We start from the raw sequence: 25,233 nt of genomic DNA, 5'->3' as shown, positions 1-25,233 counted from the left end.
CATTCCTTGTTAAATTCTGTGAGTTAGGAAGAGTGGGAACCCTGCTTTCAAAATTCTTATACTCGGGAAGCAGTATTCTGAGAAGAGTATAAGAAAAGCCTTTGCAGTTGAGTTAAACTAGTAAATAAACTGGCTACCTAGATGAAATGGGCAAGACAGTCTTAGCAACGTGTTAAATCAACAGAAAAGAATGGAGACATAGGAAAAAAAAATACAAATCACTGATAGTAAAATAATTTTATTTGGTTTCTTTTTTTTAAAAAAAGGTAGCATTTCACATATAAATTTAGACTTCAAGATTACAGTGTATATTTGCCAAAAGGAACATCCCTGCAGGAGGGATAGACTTAGAGCCTGAGCGAGCACTGGGAAGCACACTCCATGGAGAGTTTAAGTGGAAGTAGTTTCTTTACAATTTCACAACATTAGTTCCCTGTTCCTCAACTCTGTCACCAGGGGGCTTGTAAGAAAACCCACATCCATCATTTTGGGGCAACAGCTTTTAGCTCATGGGAATAGGAAACATCTCTAGGAATGAAAGCACAAAGGTCAATTGACCCAAATTTCCCACAACAATCATTATCTACCTGCAGCAACGATACCATGACAGGTGATGAGTTTATTCTTATAGTTCAAAGGTTCTTTAAAGGAGGACTAGAAAACGTAAGATCCATTCATAAAGAGAGTGTATACAATAGGCAAAAATAAAAAAAAGGATTCTCTCCATATTACAAATGCCTCTCTAGTGTAAGGCCCAGGGAAAAGACCCACTCATGTCTGGGATACCTTCCCCAGAAAGTGTTTGGCACAACCTGCAAACTGTCATGAGGCTGACAGGACTGACAGCGGAAAGGTTTCTGGAAGTGGTCCCATGACTTTTCTCTCTGGCTTGAACATCGTATACATGAAAAGTGTCTTAACAAGCTGCACAAACTCAGGCCTAACTATGCAGCACACTGTTTCGGGAAAGGTAATCCAAAGGGAATAAAGGCCCAGATGAAACAGGTCTCCCATTGCCACAGGCCAACTCATAACTCACTCTGTCATCCTCTCACAGGAGACTAAATCCCCTGGCTGCCCAGGAAGTCAGTGGAATCCTGATTTCCTAGGGAGGATGAAAGGTGGAGAACAACTTTGATTTCAGTATCTCAGAGCCAGGAAAAAAAAAAGAGAGAGAGAGAGAGACAAAGATGACCAAAGATGCTAAGTTACTCTGTTCCACACTATGTAGGCTCCAGAAGGACAAATTGAGGAGAATCGGTGTGCCAGTAACCATGGCAGCCCTAGGACTAGCCTTTAGGCAGAGGTACTGAGGCAAATAAATGTACCCCAAATCCAGTTTTAAAAATGAAAACTTCCTGCAGTTATGATACAATACTATACAGTGAACAGCTGGGGACTGTATGCTGCTCGCAGTTCTGATTAAAGCCCTGCCCCACTCTTGGCCAGCCAGAGCTGAGAGGTGACGTATAAGGAGTCTATAGCTAAAAACCAGGCACCTTAGTTATGAATGGCCTTGGGGCAGTGATGCAGTCATCATCCAATGGAGGGGAATGCAGGGCCCCAGAGCTTTGGTTCAAAGCAAAGGTTTCATCTCACCCAGAACTTCAAGCCAAGCTCTATCTCTGAGCCTACTAATGCAATAACTAGTGATTAGGAATCCCTGGTTGGGTGGCAAGGTACATATCCCAGCAGGCCACCAACTCGACTATAGGAAAACAAAAAGGTGCAAATAGTATCAAGTAAATAGTTGCTCAAGTGGAAGATCATTTCCTGGAGAACCTCAGCAGACTAGATGCTAATCACACAGATGAACACTGGGACTGGGCCCCAAAGAGAGAGCCTGGGCCCCAGGTGTAATCGATCTTCTTTACACTTACCACATCCTGGCCATCTTCTCTGGCCTCCTATGTCTTGAATGGCTGAGCACACATCTCCCCGGGGACCAATGTAAACATTATTCAATAGATCTCAGCTTAGAAAAACACAGCTTGTTATTTTCTTAATGTCTAACATTCCAGTGCAGGCAGTATCTTAGCATCAGACTTTTCCTCATTCATGAGTACCAGTTCAGAAAGGAACACACACAGGATACTTGATAAAACTGTAGCTGAAAAGACATTTGGGTGCCAGACACCTGGCTCTATCTTCCAATCAGCTGATAAACCAGGGCTACCACAGGAGAGGCAGAACAGACGGAGCACAGGTTCTCTGTGAATCTGAAGAGTCGTATAACTATTGTTCCCACTTTACCCCTTGGGCCACATTTTGATATGGGAGTACATTTCCACCACTTGCATCAACCTGTGCTCTCCTTGTTTTGGATGGGGCTCTCTCCTGAGGGTTCAAGAGCCTCCTTAGAGAGGAGAGAGCTTTTTCTTCCAGTCCTAACATCTGAATATTTCGAAGCACAAGAGGAATCCATGAACATGCTAGGGATGTTGCTGCCAAAGTAGATCTTACTGTTAGAAGCAATGGCCTGGTACCTTTTGAGCTCCAGATATTCCGGGGTCAATTTGTGCTGTGTGGGAGCAAACAAGAGCAAAGGCATCAGGACGCTTCTGTCCAACAGTCATCTCTCTCTTTTCTCACAAATGTTTTTCCTACTGCTTTTCTGAATATCACTACTCAATGCTGAATCACTGCCAATGACCTCCTCTCAGTTTGAAGCATGGCTATCACATTAACAGCTATATTTTAGACTTGAAGTTCCTTAAACAAGCTCCTGTCCTTCATTTTTTAATAAAGAAATGATTGAGGAGGTGGGTTCCTGGGAACAAGGATAATAACTAAGATTTCCATAGTGACTTGGACCTTGCAAAATAATTTTGTATATACTTTCTTATTTCATCTAGCTGAGTTCAACCTGGAAATCAGTCTGGAATCTCGGCAGGTTCTCTTTTAAGAGGTAAATAGGTCAAAGGATGAGAGTAGCAGAGCTTCAAAGGAGCTGGGTTCATAACCTTATAATCAACCATCTGTGATTCTGCTTTTCTTGACCACATTTTAAAAGTGGAAAAAAATCTCAAGAAATCATCTGGTCTGGCCTCATGCCTCTATCTAGAAGCTGGGTATTTAAACACTGTGAGGGACAGATGTCTGCCAATCAAATAGGTTTTTTTAATTTAAATCATGCTGCCATGATATATACACTCAAAATCTCTTTAGGTTTGATTAAAACTTATTTCTAATATTTCCTGGAATATACTTCCTCTAGGAATCCTTTCCTCACCTCAAGTCTCTGGATTGTCCCATTAGGCAAAAGCCCATCTTGCCTCTCACAGCCCCCAACACCTTCTACTTTCTGAGTCTATACTCTCTCCAGTTGATCCATATCCTCTATTGAAACACTGTCATCAAACCTGGTCACAGTACATAACCAAATTACTTTCTATTGCTTTACTAACTAACATAGGTCAATATCTGAACAGCATTTTTCAAAATGGCATAAAACTGCTATCCCTTTCAACATAAGGCTAACCTAATGACAAGGTCTTGATACTTGTGCCTGGCCAGCTTCTCCCACGACAGATCTGAATTGCTAGTTTTATACACAAAAGTTTCTCACCTTGCCTCCATCTTGACCAAATCCCATTGTTTCTATAGAGCAGTGTCTCCTCAAATATGTTAAATTTACTTCAAAATTTATACTGGATTTCAAAGTACTGACAACTCTCATTCTATAAACCTATCATATATGATCATTTCTTCTGAACCCTTAGTATGCTGTTCCTTTTTAAACTGAAAGAATTTAAGACCTGTCTATACCTTAAATCTTGACTCTAATCCTTCAAACCACACCAAACACTTTGGCAACCTTTCTCAGCTCTTTCAATGTTTCTATCTACTCTACAATTAATAGCTTTATAAACCTTGGTCATATCCTCCCCTTCTCAGACTACCATAAGCATCCTAACAGCCTCTTCCTAATACCTACTAAGTAGGCTTACATTCTCTAGACCTAATTATCCTGAGTCTCTAAACAAAAACTGTTCACTTGTATCACCCAACCTCCTTTCTCAAATTATCAGACATGAAATTCCTCACAACTAGAATATTTTTTAAATCCAGTTAAACAAACAATACTCAGGGGCATTTGGAAACGTGTGCTGTGGGGAGGAGGTGTTGATTGTTCGAATAATCAACACTACTGACACTTAGCAGGCAAGGGTCAGGGATGCAAAATAGCCCATAATGCATGAGACAGTCTTCAAAAATGAAAGAGTAGGGGCAGCCCTGGTGGTGCAGCGGTTTAGCACTGCCTGCAGCCCGGGGAGTGATCCTGGAGACCCGGGATCGAGTCCCGCATCGGGGCTTCCTGCATGGAGCCTGCTTCTCCCTCTGCCTGTGTCTCTGCCTCTCTCTCACTCTCTCTGAATGAATAAATAAACCTTTAAAAAAAAAAAAAAGAAAAAAAAGAAAGAGTATTTCATCTCAAAATGCAAAGAGTTTCTGATGAGAAACACCACACTAAACAAGCTTAGCATTTTTACAAAAAAGCTACCTTACTGGAAAGCAACCCTAAATGGACTTTTACTCTTTTTCTGTTACTCCTGTCATTCCACGAGAAGACTGTTATCTTTCCTGATTACTGAGCCCGGATAACGGCAGTACAGATAGATGACTTACATACGTGTTTGATCTGTGTTTATCTGACCTTTGTCCTAGCTCCCCACTTTTACAAGGAACTCTACAAAATTCTCCCCAATGAGTGTGCAATATGTCTTGATGAGTGATTAGCTGTTTCTAGAGTGTGGTGGTAACTACCCTTCCTTGACACTGAAGAGATCACCTCTATCATATTAGAGGCCTCTCCTGTCTCCCAACCCCCCAAGGAAAAGCAAAATCCCTAACATTATATTATTAGGACAGTGGCACAAAGAGCCAGTCACCTTGTTTGAGGTGGCATATTTGTGTGCAGCATAATACTCAGCATCTGCCTTCGCCTTCTCTCTGGCCAGGAACGCAGCATCTAGCAAGCAAAATACAGTCAGGGTGTTTAAAACAAAAAAAAGTTGTAATCTATTTCCTTAGCTGGGTAAGAGTTAAGATTCTATGTTAAACAGGGGTCTCTTTATCCACTGCCTAATATTTTGATCACTTACTTATTTTTTTAAAGATTTTTTTAAAGTAATCTGTACACCCAATAATGGGGTTTGAACTTACAACCCCGAGATCAAGAGTCACATGCTATAATGACTGAGCTAGCCAAGTACTCCTTGATCACTTAAAGCATTTAACATTAGTAGTTTTCAAATCCCAGTCCCCAGAAACACTCTTCTCAAAGGGGGATACTTTTGTCAATGTCAAAGAACTCTCAGCTCATTAGAGACCACTTCATTTTCCACCTAATGCTGCTTCTTCTTTCCTCTAGCCCTCATCACTCAAAAAGCCTCACACCCTACCCAGGCTCTATGCTTCAAGTAAAATAATGAAGTCCAGGGATGAAAGCTCTGCTCTATTTATTGCACTGTCCCCATCTCCTCCAAATTTGATCAAGTCAGTTAATGGAGAATGACAAGGAGCAACACTATACAAGCAACAGAGGTTGAATATCTGGTCTTCAAGACTGTGAACTCAGAACATTAACATCTCACTATATGAAATCAAACAGTTTGAAAGCCTCTATAAAAATTGCAGCTTCTCTCCCCCACCCACCACCACTAATTTTTTTGTTATTTTTTTGTTGCTGGGTAGAAAAGAAACTGGTAGTGGTGGGTTTTCTTATCTTATACATTCTTTACAATTGGTTATGGGTAATTCTCATACTTTGCCTGAGAACAGAGTGGTAGCTAATAAGCCATAACTAAAGGACAGAAAATGAAAGGAAGAGTTACCTACAGTCACAAACCAAACCAAGAGCTGAATGTGTACTGGCAATTTTCTAAAGTCCTCCAGACCAGATTATTCTGTCTATTGTCCTCCCGCCCACCACAATCAAGAGCCCAATTTCTGAGGCAGAAAGGCAACTCGGACAGCCAGAGCCTCTTTTCTCACTGATGTACCTTCAATTTCAGAAATTCGCTTTTCAGTTTCTTTCTCCATCACCTTCTGCTGAAACCGAATTTTTGCCACCTGTGCAATCTTCTCCGCTTCTATAATCATACACAAAAGAAGACACATTCAAAAACATTTCTCTAGTTCCAGAAATATTTAGAATTAGCAGCACACAGTCTTAACATTTAATTATATGTTTTATGGGCTAACTTTCATTAAGTTTATCCACCCAGACTATAAACTACTTAACATAAAAAAGGAAATTTATTTCCTATTTCACTGTTCTGTTGACAGTGCTAGTTCTGTAAGAAAGGGGAGTACAAAAGGTTCCATTCCTTCATGGGATTACACAGCAACAGTCCACAAGCTAATCGGGAAAATGATACTTCATGAAAAGTACTCAGAACAAAAATAGAGCAACATAAATGCATGGCAACACAGAACAATCTTATAAAATGGCAGGAGAAAGAAAGAATAAGGAAGGTAAGTTAAACCAAGAAAGGCCCTCTGGAAGAAATCCTAGAGAAAATAATGTACATGACCTAGGAGGACATGGCAGAAGGCAAAAAGACAAGAAGAATGATTGAGTAGTCACAATGAAAAGGTGATTGCAGAGCCAACTGACAAGACCACAAATAATTAGACTAGAAAGAAGGCTAGATGACCCCCATCTTTAGTAGTAGGCTAAAGAATTTTATATACTCAGGATCAACTGTTCAGTTACCATCAGGGAGATCACAAGATGAAAATAGTATCAGAAAGAGAAAGCAGGCTAATTCAAATGACCCTGTGGAAAATAAGTGTTAGGGATGAACAAGTTAGCTGCAGCAGAAGAAACCAAACACCCTCAAGTAAACCCATGACCTAACCAAAGGATCCAGGACCAGGGAAGAAAGACCCTAATTATACTTTCAATACAATCACTCCAATTCTTGAAGAACATTCTCAGTTCTTCTTTTCCACCAAAGAGGTTAAATATTAACACATCTTCTCTCTGGCCCCTGGGGAAAGTACATAGTAGAAAAAAATTTTCCAAGTGGCTTCCTATTTCCAGAAGATCCAGTATCCTGTGGCAAAGACCCCAGCGCATACTTCCCTATTTCTCCATTAGCATAAAATCAACCTATGTCACACACACACACACACATACACACACCCAATAGACTATGATGCTCAACTGGACTAGAAACTTACCTATACGCAGAAGCTCTAGATAAAACTTGAATAATAGGTAAGGCATCTGGAGCCTACATTTAAAACCCAGAGAATGGTGTCTCAATGTAGAAAAACTGTTGCAGTCATCCCATTTAACATGCTCTCTAACATGCAGGGATAAACCAATAAAGAGCATGAGTAGACTTCCAGTTTTAGAAAAATGGTGGAGTATGCTAATAAGAAAAACCTTCAGCTAACAACACCTTAAGGTGTTATAACATTTTTTTTTTTTTTAACGTATGGCTAAGATAATAAGAAAGTAGGAGAGATCCTCAAGAGACATAAGCAAAGGGAGAGCTGAGAGCCAGTACAGTGGCAGACCTGGTGGTGGTTATTAGACAAGTGAAGGAGAGGGAGTTGGGATATTGCCTATGCAAGGCCAGGAGATGAGGCCTTGAGATGTTAGAACTGAGACTCCTGTATAAAATTGAGACCACTAGACGGCTTCAGCTCCAGGGAGGCTAAAAAGCTCTACCCACCAGCCCAGTGAGAAGCAACCTCTTTTCCATTTAGACACGTCACATGAAACTGAAACACCCAAAGACAGAGAGAAAAATCATAAAAGTAAAAAGAAGAGAAGCCAAACAAAAATGAAATAATATTGCCATAATGACAAAGAAAAGTAAGGTTCGCTGGGCTTAGAATTGTAGGCTAGATTACCATTCAAGAATGAAATAAAATCATTTCAGACCAAAGAAAACTGAGTAAATATCGACTCCTTAGCCTTCACTGAAAAAAACAAAACAATAATAACAACAAACTAGCAGAAAAAAAGAATGAATTGCCAAAAACAATGGCGAGGGAAAAAAATTAAGTAACACCTATAAATCAAAATAGATGTTTACTGTAAGAATCAATGATAATGGTAATAATTAATGGGGGAATAAAAACATAAAACCAGAATACAAGGCAATGATATGTAAAATTGGGGGACAGTGATAAGAATTAAAGCATTCTAAGGTTTTATTTAAGAGAATAGAAAGAGGAGTGCCTAGATGGCTCGGCAGGTTAAGTGTCTGCCTTCAACTCAGTCATAATCCCAGGGTCCTGGGATTAAGCCCCACATTGGGCTCCCTGCTCAGCCACATCTTTCAAACCTCTGCCTATGGCTCCCAACTTCTTCTACCTTCTCCACCTCCTTCTACCTCTGCCTGTGACTCCCCCTGCTTGTGTTGCTTGTGTTCTCTGTCAAATAAATAAAATCTTTTTTTAAAAAAGGTAGGATGGAGAAAATGACTAGCTTTAGACTTAGTCATGTCAGGCATGCTTATCAACATTTTACAGGTAATAACTAGTTATACATTCTAGAAACAGAATATAAATCTTCTAAGCAAGTAAAAGGAAGAAAAGAATAAAGAAAATCCAATTCAATACCAACTGGATAAGAGAGAAAAAAGCAGCAGAGGAAAAAAATGCATGGTAAATAGCACAAAATTAAATAATACAAACAAATCCAAATATAGTAGTAACCACAATAAATATAAAAAGACTAAACTCACCAGTTAAAAGACAGATTCTCACATTGGATAAGATAACAAAATCCAGCTATATGCTGTTTACAAGAGACACACCTAAAACATAATGACATAGAAAAGTTGAAAGTAAAAGGATGGGAAAAGATACATCAAGAAAATAACTAACCAAGAGAAATCTGGCATAGCTATAATATCATTAGACAAAATAGGTCTTAAGCCAAAAAGTGTGTCTGGAATAAAGAGGGTTATTACATAATAGGAGCAATTCTCCAGGAAGATGTAACAATACTGAATCTCTTAATGATATAGCCCTAAAATATATAAAGAAAAAAAATTACAAGTCAACAAATCCATGGTCACAATAGGAGATTTTAATTTTAACACACACCTCTCAGTAACTGAGAACTCAAGAAGGCAAAAATTAGAATACAGAAGATGTAAACAACACAATTCATAACCCTGACCTAATGGATATATAGGGAAAACCACATCCAACAAATAAGAAAACACATTCAGTCTTTTCCAGCATACACAAAACATTTACCAAAAAAGTACCATGTATTGATAGGCTACAAAACAAATTTCAACAAATACTTAAGACCATATAACAGATATTTTCTGACTGTCATGCAAGAGGTAGCCCCCTAAAAATCCATTTAATCAGAAATTGAAAGAAATACTTTTAATACTTCCTAAGTGAAAGGAGAAATCATAATAGAAATGTTTTTAAAAAATTAAAATGAACATCAATAAACTACATTTTAAAACTTGTGAGATATACCTAAAGCAGAACTTAGAAGAAAATTTATAATCTTACATGCTTCCGTTAGAAAAGACTGAAAACTAAAGAATTAAGTAACTCAAGAAGTTAGAAGAGAACCAATGAGAAAACTCAAAAAAAGGAGAGAAATAATAAGTGTAAATAATAAAAGTGAAAAGTAAGTGACAATAGAATCAACCGAATCAAAATACAGTTCTGTGAAAAGATGAATAAAGTATGACAGACCTCTGGCACAAATGATGCAGCAAAACAGAAGGCACAGATAAACAATACTAGCAATGAAGAGGGACATGCATATTTGATAGAGGGTTTTCAAAATCAGAATAAAATTCTTCAAGTTTATGCCCATAAATCTGAAATTTCAGATGACAATTTTCTAGAAAAATGTAACTACCCAATAGACCTATTGTTAGTATAGAAATTAAATCAGCTGGCTAAATGTTACCACAAAAAACAAGCAATCATACAAAAGAAGCACAAACCCCACTAGACCAAGATAGTTTTTACAAGTGAGTTCCACCAAACCTACAATGAAGAGACAACATATTTTATACAAAATGTTCCAGAATACAGAAAAAAAAAAAAAATGCTCTCTAACTCATTTTTGAGGCTTAGTGAATTCGTGAAAAAAACTGACAATAAGAGTGCAAGAAAAAAATATAAGTTGAAATTTATGAAATAAAAGTAAAAATTAGGCAATAAAAGTAAAAATTTTAAAGAAATTATCAGCAAGACATAAAGAAAAATGTATTGGGGTGAATCTCCTACATCATGATCAAGTGGGTTTATCCCAGGAAGGCAAAACAGTTCAGTAATAGAGAATCTATTAATATAATTCGCATTAATAGCTTCAAAAAGAAAAATTATATGGTCATCCTCAACAGATACGGAAAAGTTTCTCAAAGTTTTAACAGTCATTCATGATAAAAACTCTCAGCAAGCAAGAAACAGAAAGAAACTTCATTAACCCAATAAAAGTTCAGCACAACAAGCATCCCTGGGACTATTTTAAATAAAGTTAGGAACAAGAGAAAAATATCTGTTGCCATCTTTCTTTTCAATACTGCATTGTATGTAAATCATAGCTTAAACCAGTAAGATAAGAAAAATTAAAACATGTAGGACTACAAAGAGAAAACCAGAACTATCCTGATCTGAAGACAATTTGCTCTTATGGGAAATCCAAAAGACTCAGAAACAGCATGTTCAGCAAGACTGCTAAATAAACAAAATTAACAGCATACCTCTAACAAAAGCAAAGACCAGTTAGAAAATGCACCTTCAAAAAAGAGCCTATTTGGTGCACCTGGGTAGCTCAGTCAGTTCAGTGTCTGACACTTAGTTTCAGCTCAGGTCGTGATCTCAGGATCCTGGGATGGAGCCCTGCATCAGACTGTGCTCATCCGCAGAGTCTGCTCATCCTTATTCCCCACCCTGGACTTCCCCCACACTCGTTCTTACACTTGTGTGCGCGCTCTCTCTCAAAATCTTAAAAAAAAAAAAAAAGCCTATGATAATAGTAAAAAATTTGAGGAATATATAGGAATGAAACTCTAAGAAAGTGCTAGAATTTTAATAAGAAAATTGTAACAATTTTTTTGAAAGACATTTCTCATAAACAGGAACGTAACAGATTTATAAGATTCAGTATCATAAATATTGTAATTCTCTCCAAAACCTCAATACAGCATTTTATAGAACTTAAGCTGGTTCTAAAATTTAGAGGAGGAATAAAGGGCCTAGGACAGTGTAAGACAATTTTAGGAATAGTTAGACTAGTTAAGAGAAACAACTAAGGAAAAACTTGCTTTCCCATAGCAAAACTCAACATAAAAAGTGACAGTAATTAAAACAAGGTAATTCTGGAGAAGGCATGACACGGTTTTAGAAATAAATAGAGGAAATAATGAAATTTTCAATAAATAGCCTGAAAGAATTGGCTTGCTACTTGGAAAAAATAAACTGAATTCTAATGTCACACCAAGCCCTAAAATAAATTCCAGATGGATTTAATATCTAAATATGAAAAGCAAAACTTTAAAACCTTTAAAATAAAATTATTACTTTAAGGTTGGGAAATAATTCTTAAATGGAATAGAAAAAGCACAAATTAGAATGGAAAAGACTGATGAATATGATTACATGAAAATTAAATATATATGAATGTCAAAAGACATTATAAAGCTCAGAGACAGGCCACAAAGTGAGAGAAGATATTTGCAAAGCATAAGTCTGGGAAAGGATTAATATCCAGAAGATATAAAGAACTTCTACAAATCAGCTCAAAAAAAGTAATCAAGCAATGGGCTAACAGTATATTAACAGGCAATTCACATCCAAAAAAAAAGAAACCTGAATGACCAGTAAACAATATTCAACTTTACTAGTAATCAGAGAAATACAAACTGAAATTATGTGATACGTGTGCACCATCACACTGATCACACTGACATAAATTTTAAAAGGTCTAATGAATCCAAGAGTTGAGGAGGATGTGCAGAAATGGGAATTCAATAAAGAAGCAAAGGAATGGGAACTCAAACCTTGCTGAAGAGAAGGTAAAATGGTAGGATCACTTTGCAGAGCAATTTGGCAATACTGAATGTTATAAATATGAAGATGTATGTACCCTATGACCCAGCAATTCTACTTTGAGGTATGTATTCCAGAGCAATGCTTCTCAAACTATCTATGGGAGAGCAACCTCCCTCCTTTTTTTTGTATTTCAATCTGTTAGGAAGCAATATTTTATAAAGTATAACTAAAATTAATTACTAGGAAAAATATTTTAAAAATAACCACAGGCTCATTATTATTAGACTCAACAGACATAAAATTACTGTGTAATGCTTTAAGAACTTCTAAAACACTCATTCTCAATTTCTGCAGTCATCTCATTAGGGATTAGAAACAAAAAGCTGGTGAAATAGGGCACTAACTGACACTACACTACCACAGGAAAACTCCGAATGTGTGCATGAAGAGACATGGGTATTGGCATTACTGCAGCACTGTTCATAAGGAAAAACTAAAAACTACCTAACTCTTCAACACTAATCCATCAGCATGAACGGAGGTTCACTCACAGAATGAGTGCAGAGCAGTTAAAAATTAACTAAATCTACACATATCAATATGAATAAAACTCAAACAGTGCTGGTAAAATAAAGGCAAGTTGTGAAATAAAAGATGGAGTTTGATACCATTTTTATCTTTTAAAACAACTCTATGAACTGTTTATTGTAACATACTTTCAGTTACAGTATAAAAATATGGACAGAATCATCTACCTAAAAACTTTAAAAGAAAAGCTACTCAGAGAAGGGAGGTCAAGATATAGGACCAGGTAAGTGTACACAGGAGGCTTCAAATGGATATATAAATTTATTCTTAAAAGAAAATGTGATCTGAAGGAATGTGGCCAATATTGCGCCTTCATTCGATTATTCTCTGTACATTCCTGCCTATTTGAAATAGTTAATGAAACACTTCTTAAACTTTCAGCATCTCAAGGAACAAATGACTGAGAGCCTAAGAGGGCAGTCCAATATAGAGTATCCTGGAGTGTTAGGGAAGTCACTGTGATTCAAAATAAGCTGTAAGCAATCCTGCCATACTGTCGAAGATGACAACATCTATCCATCCCAATAAAACTCGTTGTATGTCAACAGCAAGGAAGCATATTATAATCCTGAGCTCTGGCCAAAAAACTCTATTCTTAAACCATATGAACAAAACTTACTCCACAGATGCTAGAGTTGCCCAAAAATCCTATCCATTTTCCTGTCCTTGAAAAAGCAGTAGCAGCCAAAGACATGGTAGAACGCCAAAGCACTTCACGAAGTACTGGCACCATCTAATTTTAAAGGCTGTAAAACATCTGAATGACAAAAGTTTCTAGAATTCTCCACTATGTATGGTGCAATCTTATTTGATCCCATTAATATCCAGTGTCAGACTGACAAAAAACAGGACAAACTCGTAACACATGTACTTAGAGACATCCATTTCAGAAAAAAATCCAGGTACCTATAATAGCCTTTTTCCTCTCTGTCTCAGCTTCCTTCTCCACAACCTTTTGTTTCTGTGCAGCTATAAGAAGTTTTGTCTTTTCAGCCTCCCTGTGAAGCAAAATATTATAAAAATTAGAAATGATGTGCAGTCACAGGCAGTAATTTTGACTACAGTGGGTCAGAGAACTATTTGCAACATGAACTTCTGATCCATTAAGGTGCCAAGACAGGTGTTACTCTATTTTACTTACAATGAATCTGAGGCTGAAAGGTTTAATGATTTGCCCAAAGTCACCCAGATATAAGAATCAATTTATACATTTGTATTTTAGTCTGACCTTTTCCTCTAATTGTATCATGGGAAGGCCTGTGATCTCAAAGTACCCAGAGTGTATAAATGTTTCCTTTGTTGTTAGGCCTCCAACTAGCCCATATAGCACCTCTGGGCCAATTAGCAAAATGCAACAACCTCTGAGCAGATGCAGTCCCTCAGGTGCATGGTTTGGCAAGCAGAACAGAGCTGGATTTCAGCCCTTCCTCAGGCAGACACTGTGCACTGACCCTATTTGTTGTATGGAAGATATAATTAGGTAGCAGTTATTAGGTGACAAACTGGGGCTCAATGTAAGGAAAATTTTTCTAAGATTCTGAGCTTTCTAAAAATGGAAACAGGTGGCCTATCACGAAGCATGTACAAATGATGACTGGGTGACCACATGGCAGAAAAAGTATAAAAAAATTACCATTAGGTGGGAGGTTAGATTTAAGGTGGCTTTTAAATCTGGAATTGCAATAGTCTACAAAATTAGGAAAGATCCAGATTTATCCAAAAAATAACTCCCAACAGTTCCCCCAAAATATCTTTCCTTTCCTCTCAAAACTGATAAAGACATAAAATGGCATTCTGGATACTACGAGTTATTTGAGGGCAGAAAACATATAGTCTTCATGTCTCCATCACTAGAAGCTATCATATTGAAAGCCTAAGATATTCAGACTATGTTCTACCCAGCCTGGCACTCTATCCTTTATAATTTTAAAAGAGGAGTTCCAATTCTACAAATGAAAAGGATAAATAAAATTCTGCGTAACAGAAGATACAGACTTGGCAACAGTAAGGAGTCAGCAGTAGATTATCCCAAGTAGTAGTAGTAGTATTCCTTAGACCCCTAATACTTATACAATCTGTTGCATTCCTGACTTTTGCAAAGTTATTTTTCCAGCGTTTCATATTTTTCCTCCTAAAATACTACCCAAGTTTCATAAAGACTTTTGTTTCTTCTTTTCAATACCTGTCAAACAAGAAGAATACAGCCATTTCAACTACAATAGGTATTCCCTTAACACGGATCTTCAGAACACTAAGAAATTAATTTCATGTCAAGCAAGTATCTTATTCCCAGTCAGCCCTGGACCCAAAGAGAAGACTACCAGGAGTCAATTCAGGCAAAGCTTCCCAAAAGCAAATTATAAAGATCTAGGTATAACTTTAGATAACACAATCACATACAATGGAAAACCAAACTTTATACCAATAACGTATCTATTCTTAGCATTGTAACACAGTACACAATATAGGCACTCTCTTCAACCTTAACCACTAGGACTCCCTCCTCCATTAGTATTTTAATTCAAGATATTCATGTCCAAATTATACCTTAGCCTTCCAACAATAGGTCTACAGCTAACTGCATCCTTAGCCACTAAAGCTGCTCCTGAAATGTTCATATATAAAGAAAAAACTAAGAAACGTCTATGAACTGAGACACAAGAATAGAGAATATAATAAAAATTAAAGCATGGAAGATAGATATACACCCCACCCCAGAGTGTAACATCTCACATATAAGTTTTTCTACTCTGGTATATTAATATGTAGACAGCCCTAAATAAAAATATTGGGATCCCAAGCATATTACTCACATTAACTCAAAATTTCTTCTTATGGCTTCTGGGATTTTGGGTTTTGTAACACGCACAGCCTAAAAAATAAAAGTAAAAAGCCAAAGTATATTTGAAAAATAAATCTTCAAACTAAATCTTCAATAGAAAAACTCCTCAAATGAAACGAATAAAACAACTATGACATAGCTGCCTACTAACGTGTGGAGATTCTGCCAGAAAATCTATTTTTCATGCCATCACTCCAAGAATCAAAGATACACTGCTTCTTGTTTCCTTAAAAAATGCTTGGCTATGGAGGGAAAAAAAATCACTCTATCCCTTTCCTTTAGGGAAAAGGTTCTCCCTTAAAAGACCTACAAAGCTCTTCAGTTGGATACTTTTGTCTCATTTTCAAGCCTGCAAATCAAAGAAACAGAAGGAAGGAAAAATTCCAAGATTTAGATTGTAAAGTAGGAAACAGTAAAAACAAAAATAAAAGCCAGCAAAGTCCAGGTCAGTATATGCAACTTAATATAGTGGTCAATAAATATATTTACCACTTCCTAACCTGCAATTACGCAAGTAATGGCTACACATAAACAGCCCAAAGCTAAAGGAAAACAAATACCAGTTAACAGCTTACATTCTTTCTTCCTAGAATTTTACTTAGAACAAAGTTTACTTGTCTTTGTGGACACTGTTTACTAGACACTTTGTTTCCCTAACCACAGTGCACTTTGACATCAATTAAGATTATCTACTTGGGAAGTGAAGCCTTTTGAAGGCTGATTTTTCTACAATAGGCAACTGATCTCTCAAAAGCTTTTGACTTAACTAGTTAAACATCACTCATCCCCTACCTATACTGTAGACATACACAAAACACTAATCTGAAGAAATTTCCCTCCAAAAATTAGCTAAACTTTTTAAGTAACAAAAGTCTTTAAGCATATAACCTTTATTTAAAATTTAAATTCAATTAATTAACATACAATGTATTATTAGTTTCAGGTAGAATTAGTGATTCATCAGTCTTATATAACACCCAGTGCTAATTACATCATGTGCCCTCCTTAACGTCCACCACCCAGTTACCCTATCCCCTAAACCCTCCCCTCCAGTAACCCTCAGTTTCCTTCCTATGATTAGGAGTCTCTTATGGTTTGTCTCCCTCTCTGATTTCATCTTGCTTTATTTTTCCCTCCGAGCTCCTGCTCTTTTTCAAGCACATTTTCAACCTTCTTTTAACGCTTTTGAAAGAAGACTTTTAAGCAACAATGACTCCCCTACATGAAAGAGGTCAAATCTGTAAAGAATTTGAGATCTAACCAAATACAAGAAATAGTGAAATGGAGCAAGAAGTTGGGGACTATAATGAAAAAACTCATTATATGCTGAAGGTGAGGCATGTGAGGACTTAAGGAACAACTCCAGGAGGTATCCAGATTACCAGAAATAAAGATAACTTCCAGTATGTTTTAATATGACCCAGAAGGAAGCACTGTCATTTTGCGTTTAATTAAGAGACTGGCCATGTATCTTTTTAGGCTTTTAAAAAGCGTAAAACTTGACTGCCTTTTGAAGACTTCTATCTTGCAGTATGAGACTGACAAACACACTACATGATTGCCAATCTTGGCAACCTCATAATTCTCAAATATGTGTAAAATAAGCACCTACTGTAACAGATAAGTTGCACTGTAACAGACTTAAAAAAAATAAAATGACAAAATACCCAAAAATAATGGCCAAAATAAACACACACAGTGAATGGAGAAAGCAGGAAAAAAAAAAAAAAAAAGCTGATGAAATGAATGTACCTGAAACTGACCACCGGGTTATAGGCATATAGGCATATATTTTAAATGAAAAGCCAGCCTAAAATAGTCACTCTCTTTAACAACCTAGGCAAAAAATATCAAGGATGCCTATTTTCACTACTCCAATTTGCCACAGTTGTTCAAGAAGAAAAATGGAGTATAAACAACGAGAAGAGAAAAAATACTGATTGTTACAGAGAATGTTTATTCAACAAATATTAATTGGTGTTTAGTTTGTGCCAAGTGCCGTTGGTTCTAGGCACTATGAATATAGCAATGAACAAGGCAAGGCTGTTTTCACGGAACTGAATATTTTAAAGGGAGAAACCACAATAGATATCAAAAAGCAAATAAATGAATAAGAAACGTTCAGATAGTTATGAATATTACATGAAGAATTAAAATAGACTGATGATTTGGAGACTGGAAAATACTAGGCTGTAGAGGGGAAAATCAAAGTTTTTATTTTCACATAATAATATAAATAAAAAAAACTAAGGAAATTCATAAAGTTTCAGTCAAGCAAAATAAATTAGCTCTGTTACATAACACAGTACCTACAGTCAACAATAATGTATTGTGTACTTAAAATTTTAAGAGGATAGAGTTCATGTTAAATGTTTATATCACATAAACAACAAAAAAATCCAAAGAAATTAACCCCAAAAATTTATTAGAAACAGTGATTTCAGCAAACTAGTAGCTGCACAATAAATTCCCCAAGAATCATTTGCATTCCTCAATGCTTATACAAAAAAAGATGACATATTTAATAGCATTAAAACTCAATAAATCCTTGAGTATTAATTTGAGGTATGAGTTTCTCATCTGGTCAGAAATTCTAAAAGAAACAAAAATGATATGATTAAATAAAGCCATAAACCATGTTTCCAATTTTAAAATTATATGCCAATGTAAGTACCTGGATATAGCTTAAAAATATCAATAATAAAAACTCATCTGGAGGAATAAGCTGGCAGAAATATCAAAGGCCACTATTTTTGGAAATATGTATCTTACGAGATTTTAAAAGTGAATAAAAAGTTGATTATCATAAACATATAATAATAATGTGTTAAGGAGAGAAGGTTGACAAATAGACCGGAAGTTCAAAAAATGCACTCCAGCTCTCATAAGAAACTTTTAAGGCAAGACTAAAGCAACCAAAACAATGGAGATCTTGATCTACCAGTTTAAAAACATATAATGAAGTGATATTTTTTCGTTCAGTAATTGTTTTTATAAAACAACAAATAAATAAAACTAAATTTAAAAGATCCTTCTCACTGCTATGCTGAAAATGCTGTGGATAAAGAGAAAAGTCAAAAGTGGGCAACATGATAGGAGACTACTGTTGGAAGTCCAGGCAAGATATGGTGGCTTGGCTTAGGGAGGTAGCAGTGAAGATGAAGTTTTACATGGATTTTGGTGATAAAATCAGCAGGATATGAGGTCTGATTATATGTTAAGGGTGAGAAGTTGTTATAGATGCCTCCACACATCTAGATTTGTCTGAAGGGAAGGAGGTGTAATTTACTAACAGAAAAAAATAAGACAGAAGTAGATCTGATGGGGAAAAAAACTAAGGGCTCAATAACTAATGAAGAAATAGGAAACAAAGATCAATGGACCCAAGTCCAAGAAACACCGTACTATATACTGGGATTTAGCATACAATACAAATGGCATTTCAAACAAGGGAGATAGGGGTATATATCATTCCTTAATTCTTGTTGCTCAAAATGGATTTCAGATGAATTATTCATTTAAATCTAAAACACAACTGTAAAGGGGTGCCTGGGTGACTTAGTCAGTTAAGCATCTGACTTTTGGTTTCAGCTCAGGTCATGAGATCAAGCCCAGGTTGGGCTCCACGCTCAGCACACACACTCTACTTAAGTTTCTCTCTCCCTTCCCCTCTGTCCCTCCCACCCCAGCCCATGTGGTCTTTCTTGCTCTCTAACATAAATATATAAATCTTACACAACACACACAAACATAAAAGCAGAGAAAAATGTTGTAATTTCCAATTTTACTTAAATTTCTGTATTTTAAAGGGGTGAAAGTAGCTTAAGGCATATCAATACTGCAAAACACCATAAAGATACTAAAATTACTACCTAAGTTTAAAACTTCAGAATTAAAAAAATAAAAAATAAGGAAAAAATAAAACTTCAGAATTGCAGAGGGAAAAAGACATTAAATGGTAAAGAAAAAAACTAGGAGAAAATGTTTCCCATGCATTTGAAAGCTGTAATAATTAACATATTAAAAACAGCTTATTTATTTTAAAAATAGCTTATTTAGATGAGAAAAAGAGAAATTAAAAATGAGCAAACACAACAATTCACAAATGAAATACAAACGGTCATTAAATATCCTAAGGCATTCAATCTCAATAATTAAAATATCAGATTAATTTCTCTAAAAAGATTAAGAAAGTCAGCATGCATCTGTTAATTATCTGGGTACAATCACACAATAAAATGTGTAAGAAACTATAGCTCACCAACAATGCTGATGAGAGAATGTAAGATGCTATAATTTTTCTGAAAGTCCATTTGGCAATATGTATTAAAAAAGGTTCCAAATGGGGCATACGCTTTGACTCATCAAAATTAAGAATTTTTTTTAAAAAAGATCTTATTTATTTATTCATGAGGGACACATAGAGAGAGAGAGGGAGAGACACAGGCAGAGGGAGAAGCAAGCTCCATGCAGGGAGCCCGATGCGGGACCTGATCCCAGGACTCCAGGATTACACCCTGGGCGGAAGGCAGGTGCTAAACTGCCGAGCCACCCAGGGATCCCCATATTTACGAACTTAAGGGAAGGATTTAAAAAGATGTATGTATAAGCTTGTCACTGCAGCATGTGTGTAACAGTGAAGACTGGAGGAAGCCATAGGTTAATAAGACCAATAAAAACGATGATGCAGTGAATCTCTATTTTTGACTTGAAAAGATGCTTATATATACTGTCGGTTAAAAAAAAAAAAAAAGCAGCCATGGTACAATTTCACTTTGGTTTAACATTATTTATACCCATGAATAAATATATGTTTCTCTAGATTAAGAAGAGTCTAGAAATATACAATAAACTCTTATCTCCACATGTAAAATTACTGGCGAATTTCATTTTGTTATTCATGTTTTGCCCAATACCTAATTTTTTTTACAACATATAGAACACATATGTGTATAAAAATATTCAGAATATACAAAATACTACTACAATCTGTAAGAAAAAGTAAAACAACACAAAAGTAAGCAAAGGATATAAATAGGCAGTTGACAAAAGTACAAAATGGCCAAAAAAAAAAAAAATCAGATGATGTTCAACTTCATTAATAACTAAAGAAATGCAAATCAAAGAGAGATATAACATCATTCCATATAGCAAATATCAGCATGTCTGACTGCTTCAAATGCTGGTGAGGTTTATGGAGAAAGAAGTTTTCACATATACTGCTGACACAAATATAGATTTGTGCAGGTTTTTTCCAAGATTAACTTGTAATAAAAGATGTGCCAAGAATATTCACTAACCTATTGTTTATTAATAGCAAAAAACTGGAAACAGAAATGATTATGTAATAAAAGGCAAAGAATTCTAGGCAGCTGTTAACAATGAGCTACATCTCCCAAGTAACAACCTGAGCAGAATCTAAGAATCTGTGACATTCACATTTATTACCTTTACAATTGAAAAGCAACTCTAGGGATCCCTGGGTGGCGCAGCGGTTTGGCGCCTGCCTTTGGCCCAGGGCGCGATCCTGGAGACCCGGGATCGAGTCCCACGTCAGGCTCCCGGTGCATGGAGCCTGCTTCTCCCTCTGCCTGTATCTCTGCCTCTCTCTCTCTCTGTGTGTGACTGTCAAAAATTAAAAAAAAAAAAAAAAAAAAAAAAAAAAGAAAAGCAACTCTAGCCACACTGTATAAACAACCAGAAGGATTACTATGAAGTTAGCTCTGGACTTTTCAAATGACCCTTTAACTTTGGTGACTCCCCGTCAGGCACCAGTCAGAGATAATGCCACGACATGAATGAGGACAGGGAAAACCCTCACCAACTTCCCAATCTTATTTATGAGATCACATGTGGTCCCTCATAGTGAATGAACACTCTCAACAGTCCAACACTTGAGACACATGACACCAAACCAAGTTTTCTCTTTAGCTGAGAAACATTTGTTATCTTAATTGATCTCCTAGAAACTCTAAGAAAGGACACTAGAGAAGCCATATTACCACTTCTCAGGTAATCCAGACCTACAGCCACAGCTTTTAAATGTTACTAACCATGACCACTCTAAGACATGCATTTTATAGTAATACCCAATATAAACATCTAAACCACACACAGAAAACAAAAGTTTCACAAAATGATACTTGAACTTAGTACATGCCACGTGCTCTAATTTTCTTTCTTACTCAATTTTATTTAAAATGCTGTCATGATCCACTTAAATTGATTTTAGAATCACTCATGGATTTCAACCCAATCTGAAAAAACACTGACCCCAAAAAAGCCAGCATACAACCTCTTACTATTCTATCTCCCAATGCTGCTTCTGCTGCTGCCACATCATCACCACTACCATCAAATCCGTCTGCTACCTTACTTTTATTCAGGCCATTCCACCCACTTGAAATATATTCCTTACTCCTTCCCCCATATAAATCCTGCTAATTCTTCCAGACCCACCTAAAATCCCAACTCAATTATAGTTTTCAGGCAGACTCTCTTGAAATGTTCTTGAACTCTAAAGTCTTACAGCAATAATCATCCAGTAAGTTCATCTGTCAATTAATAATACGTAACATCTATTTTGCTAGAATTATTGTTCCTGTTTATAATCCTGTTTATAATCTTATAAGACTAAGGCCTTACTCTTATGCTAATTTACAACCATTACTGTATCTTTATAATGCCTCACAATTAGCAGTGCGTGGATTTCATTTCCTTGTAAGAGCCTCAACTTATCAGCTTTATCAGAAAAAAATGCCACCCAGGGCAAGCTCCAAGAGTATTTTGTTTTGGCAGAGACCTAAAGTCAAACTGAGAAAGCCATTCTATAAAATCCCATAGCACTTCAATTAAATAATTGCTGAATAAACAATGTCCCATGAAAGAACAATTAAATTCAAAGTTCTCAAAATTCCTGGAGGATTTTTTTTTTTCCCCTAGAGAATTTCCCTAGGAAAAGGGCTTACCTGTATGGTGAGGCCTGGAGCCATGACGTTTAAATCTTTCTGGAGAGCTTGCTTCAGGTTTTCATCTATTTGATCTGTTTTTGAGGCCAAGAACAATAACTCTCATGATACTCAGAAAAATTTTTTTCCATTGTATTAATATTGAAAACCTCCAATCATTATTAGACCTAAAATTTCCATGTCAGTATTCTTTTATAGAGCTTAAACCACTTCACATTTTTATGAAAAAAAAAGAACCCTAATTATGTATTTCAAATATATAAATTATTACATATACACTTAAATACATATTTAGTTTTCCTTTTGTATGGGACAAAGTATGAAGAACTGTCAAACAAAGAAATTAAGGAAGAAAGACGACAAACAGGTGTTTATCCAATAAATGGAGATTAATAACTTAATTCAGTGTGGTTACTGAATATGTGTCCTGATTCTCATAAAAACCCAATTCCCATTTTGAGTTTTTTTTTAAGATTTATTTATTTGAGAAAGAGAGAGAGCGTGCACATGCATGCACACAAATGGGGGAAGAGAGAATCCTCAAGCAGACTCCCTACTGAGTATGGAATCCAATACAAGGCTTAATCCCAGGACCCTGAGATCATGACCTGAGCCGAGATCACGAGTTGGCCACTTAACCAACTGAGATACCCAGCTGCCCCTTCAGTCAGTCTTTAACCCAAATTTCCAAATGACTAAATTTCATTTCCATGGATCTCTGCCTAGTGTATTGAACTTAAAGGTGCGGGGGGCACCTCAGTGGCTCAGTTGGTTGAGTGACTGTTGATTTTAACTCAGGTCATGATCTCAGGGTTGAGATCGGCCCTATATCAGGCTCAGCCCTGAACATGGAGCCTGCTTGGGATTCATTCTCTCTCTCTCTCTCTCTCTACTCCCCCCCCCCACCCACCCCTCTCTGCTCCTCCTACCTCTCACTCACACATATTCTCACTCTCTCTTAAAAAGAGGGGGGAGGGAAAAGGCTCACAGGAAGGTACACAAGAATGGAAAATGAAGCTGTCATTTCACTTGGCCTTTTAACTCATGAATTTTCTATCCACCTCAATAGTACTTTCACCCTTATTAAAATGACTGGTGATGTGACAAATAACAACAGTGTTTTCATACAACTAGTAGTTGTTAATCATCAATGAGTAATCAATTCGTAGATCTCTAAAATAATTCACCCTATGCCTACCTCTAAGCAATTCACTAAGAATTCCAGGAGGGAGAAGTGAGCAACCAACAGCAACAATCCAATCATGGGTCATAGCATTCACTATCACAAATGAAAAAGTAACTTATGCAGCGAAGAGTTAACACAGCAGGCCTGAAGCTGTAATCCTTAGAAGGGCCTGTTAGCAAATTGGCCTTTGGCTGTCACCTGGACATGGATTTGGAAAGGATTCCCACCATTCCCAGAACTGGTAAGAATGACTCACTCTGCCTACACTGTTTATACAAACAACGCGGTTTATGCTGAATATGTGCCTTCCTTCTGAGTGTGGAATTTTGGTATGTGCTATAGGCTGAGGATGCCTTCAATAAAAGTTCTGGGCAGTGGGGTATCTGGGTGGTTCAGGTGGTTAAGTGTCCAGCTCTTTATTTTGGTTCAGGTCATGATCTCAGGGCTGTAAGATCAAGTTCTGTGTCAGGCTCTGTGCTGGGCATGGAGCCTGCTAGAGATTCTCTATTGCTCTACTTCTCCCCTGGCCCCTAAAAAAAAAAAATTTGGGCAGTAAGTCTAATGACCATCCCTAGCAGATCACATTTCACATGTACTGTCACACTTTATACAAAAGGAAGTATATCCTGTATGACTCCACTGGGAGAAAACTCTTGGAAACTTGTGCCTGGATTCCTCCAGATTTTACTTTGTATCCTTTTGTACCTTAGCTGTGAGTAGAACATACACTGAGCCCTGTCAGTGTTCCTAGCAAATCATCAAATATGGGAGTGTGAAACTCTAAGACTTCTAAATTTCCCCAAATTATCTATGAGAATAGCAACAAAGTTAATTTTCACTAAGTTATCACAGCAAAAACAGAATATAGCCTGTAAATAATCTTTTCCAATCTCTATTAAGTAACACATAACAGATTTCAGAAAATTATCATTCTTAGAATATCTTTTGAGTATTTGTTTAATCATAAAAAATTTAAACTTATGAATATTTTAAAGACAAATGCTCTACTATAAATTCAGAAGAAATGCTCAAACAGCATAATGTTTAATAATATTGTAGCATCTATAGAGTTGACTAAGATTTCTAATTGGTTATTCACATATTTAAAACGAGTAAGATGGGCATCCCTGGTGGCTCAGAGGTTTAGCACCACATTCAGCCCAGGGTATGATCCTGGAGACCCAGGATCGAGTCCCACACTGGATTCCCTGCGTGGAGCCTGCTTCTCCCTCTGCCTGTGTCTCTGCCTCTCTCCCCATCTCTCTCTGTCATGAATAAATAAATAAATAATCTTAAAAAAAAAAAAAAAAAGAGTAAGGCACTCACCAAATAATTCAATGTAAACTTCTTGAAGTGTGTGGGCACTACAAAACTGGTTTAGCTCATGGTGGATTTTATTGAAGATTAAGGTCTTGTCATAATCTGCAGTGTAGTTCCTCACGATATCAAACACTGAAAAAGAAGTAAAAATACATTTTTTTTTTGTAAAATGTACATATGGTAAAAGTTATGAATGAGGAAAAGTGACAACAAAGTAGTGGAAAAGTGAAACACAGTTCACAAACCTTGATGTGTTCCTTGTGCTCAATTTTCCAAATATTACTGCATTTGCAATTCTAGCAGGCAAATTTCGAATTCCACACTAA

General features: G+C 36.6%; 1 protein-coding gene across 2 annotated transcripts in view; it reads right to left on the bottom strand.

The window, feature by feature from the left end:
- Positions 1 to 222: 222 nt before the first annotated feature.
- The window catches only part of ERLIN1 (ER lipid raft associated 1), a 37,284-nt gene continuing 12,273 nt past the window's right edge, over positions 223 to 25,233 (bottom strand). For both annotated transcript variants that reach the window (XM_077878010.1, XM_077878011.1), the window contains 7 exons: positions 24,914 to 25,039; positions 22,402 to 22,475; positions 15,405 to 15,463; positions 13,498 to 13,589; positions 6,006 to 6,095; positions 4,893 to 4,972; positions 223 to 2,521 (listed from right to left, as the gene is read on the bottom strand). In XM_077878010.1, coding sequence (XP_077734136.1) covers positions 2,300 to 2,521; positions 4,893 to 4,972; positions 6,006 to 6,095; positions 13,498 to 13,589; positions 15,405 to 15,463; positions 22,402 to 22,475; positions 24,914 to 25,039 — 743 coding nt within the window. In that variant the 3' untranslated portion in view covers positions 223 to 2,299. The remainder of the gene's footprint in view (positions 2,522 to 4,892; positions 4,973 to 6,005; positions 6,096 to 13,497; positions 13,590 to 15,404; positions 15,464 to 22,401; positions 22,476 to 24,913; positions 25,040 to 25,233) is intronic.

Source organism: Canis aureus, chromosome 29, assembly GCF_053574225.1.
Source record: "Canis aureus isolate CA01 chromosome 29, VMU_Caureus_v.1.0, whole genome shotgun sequence".
Classification (NCBI taxonomy): Eukaryota; Metazoa; Chordata; class Mammalia; order Carnivora; family Canidae; genus Canis; species Canis aureus.
This window is presented reverse-complemented; position numbering and strand designations above follow the sequence as displayed.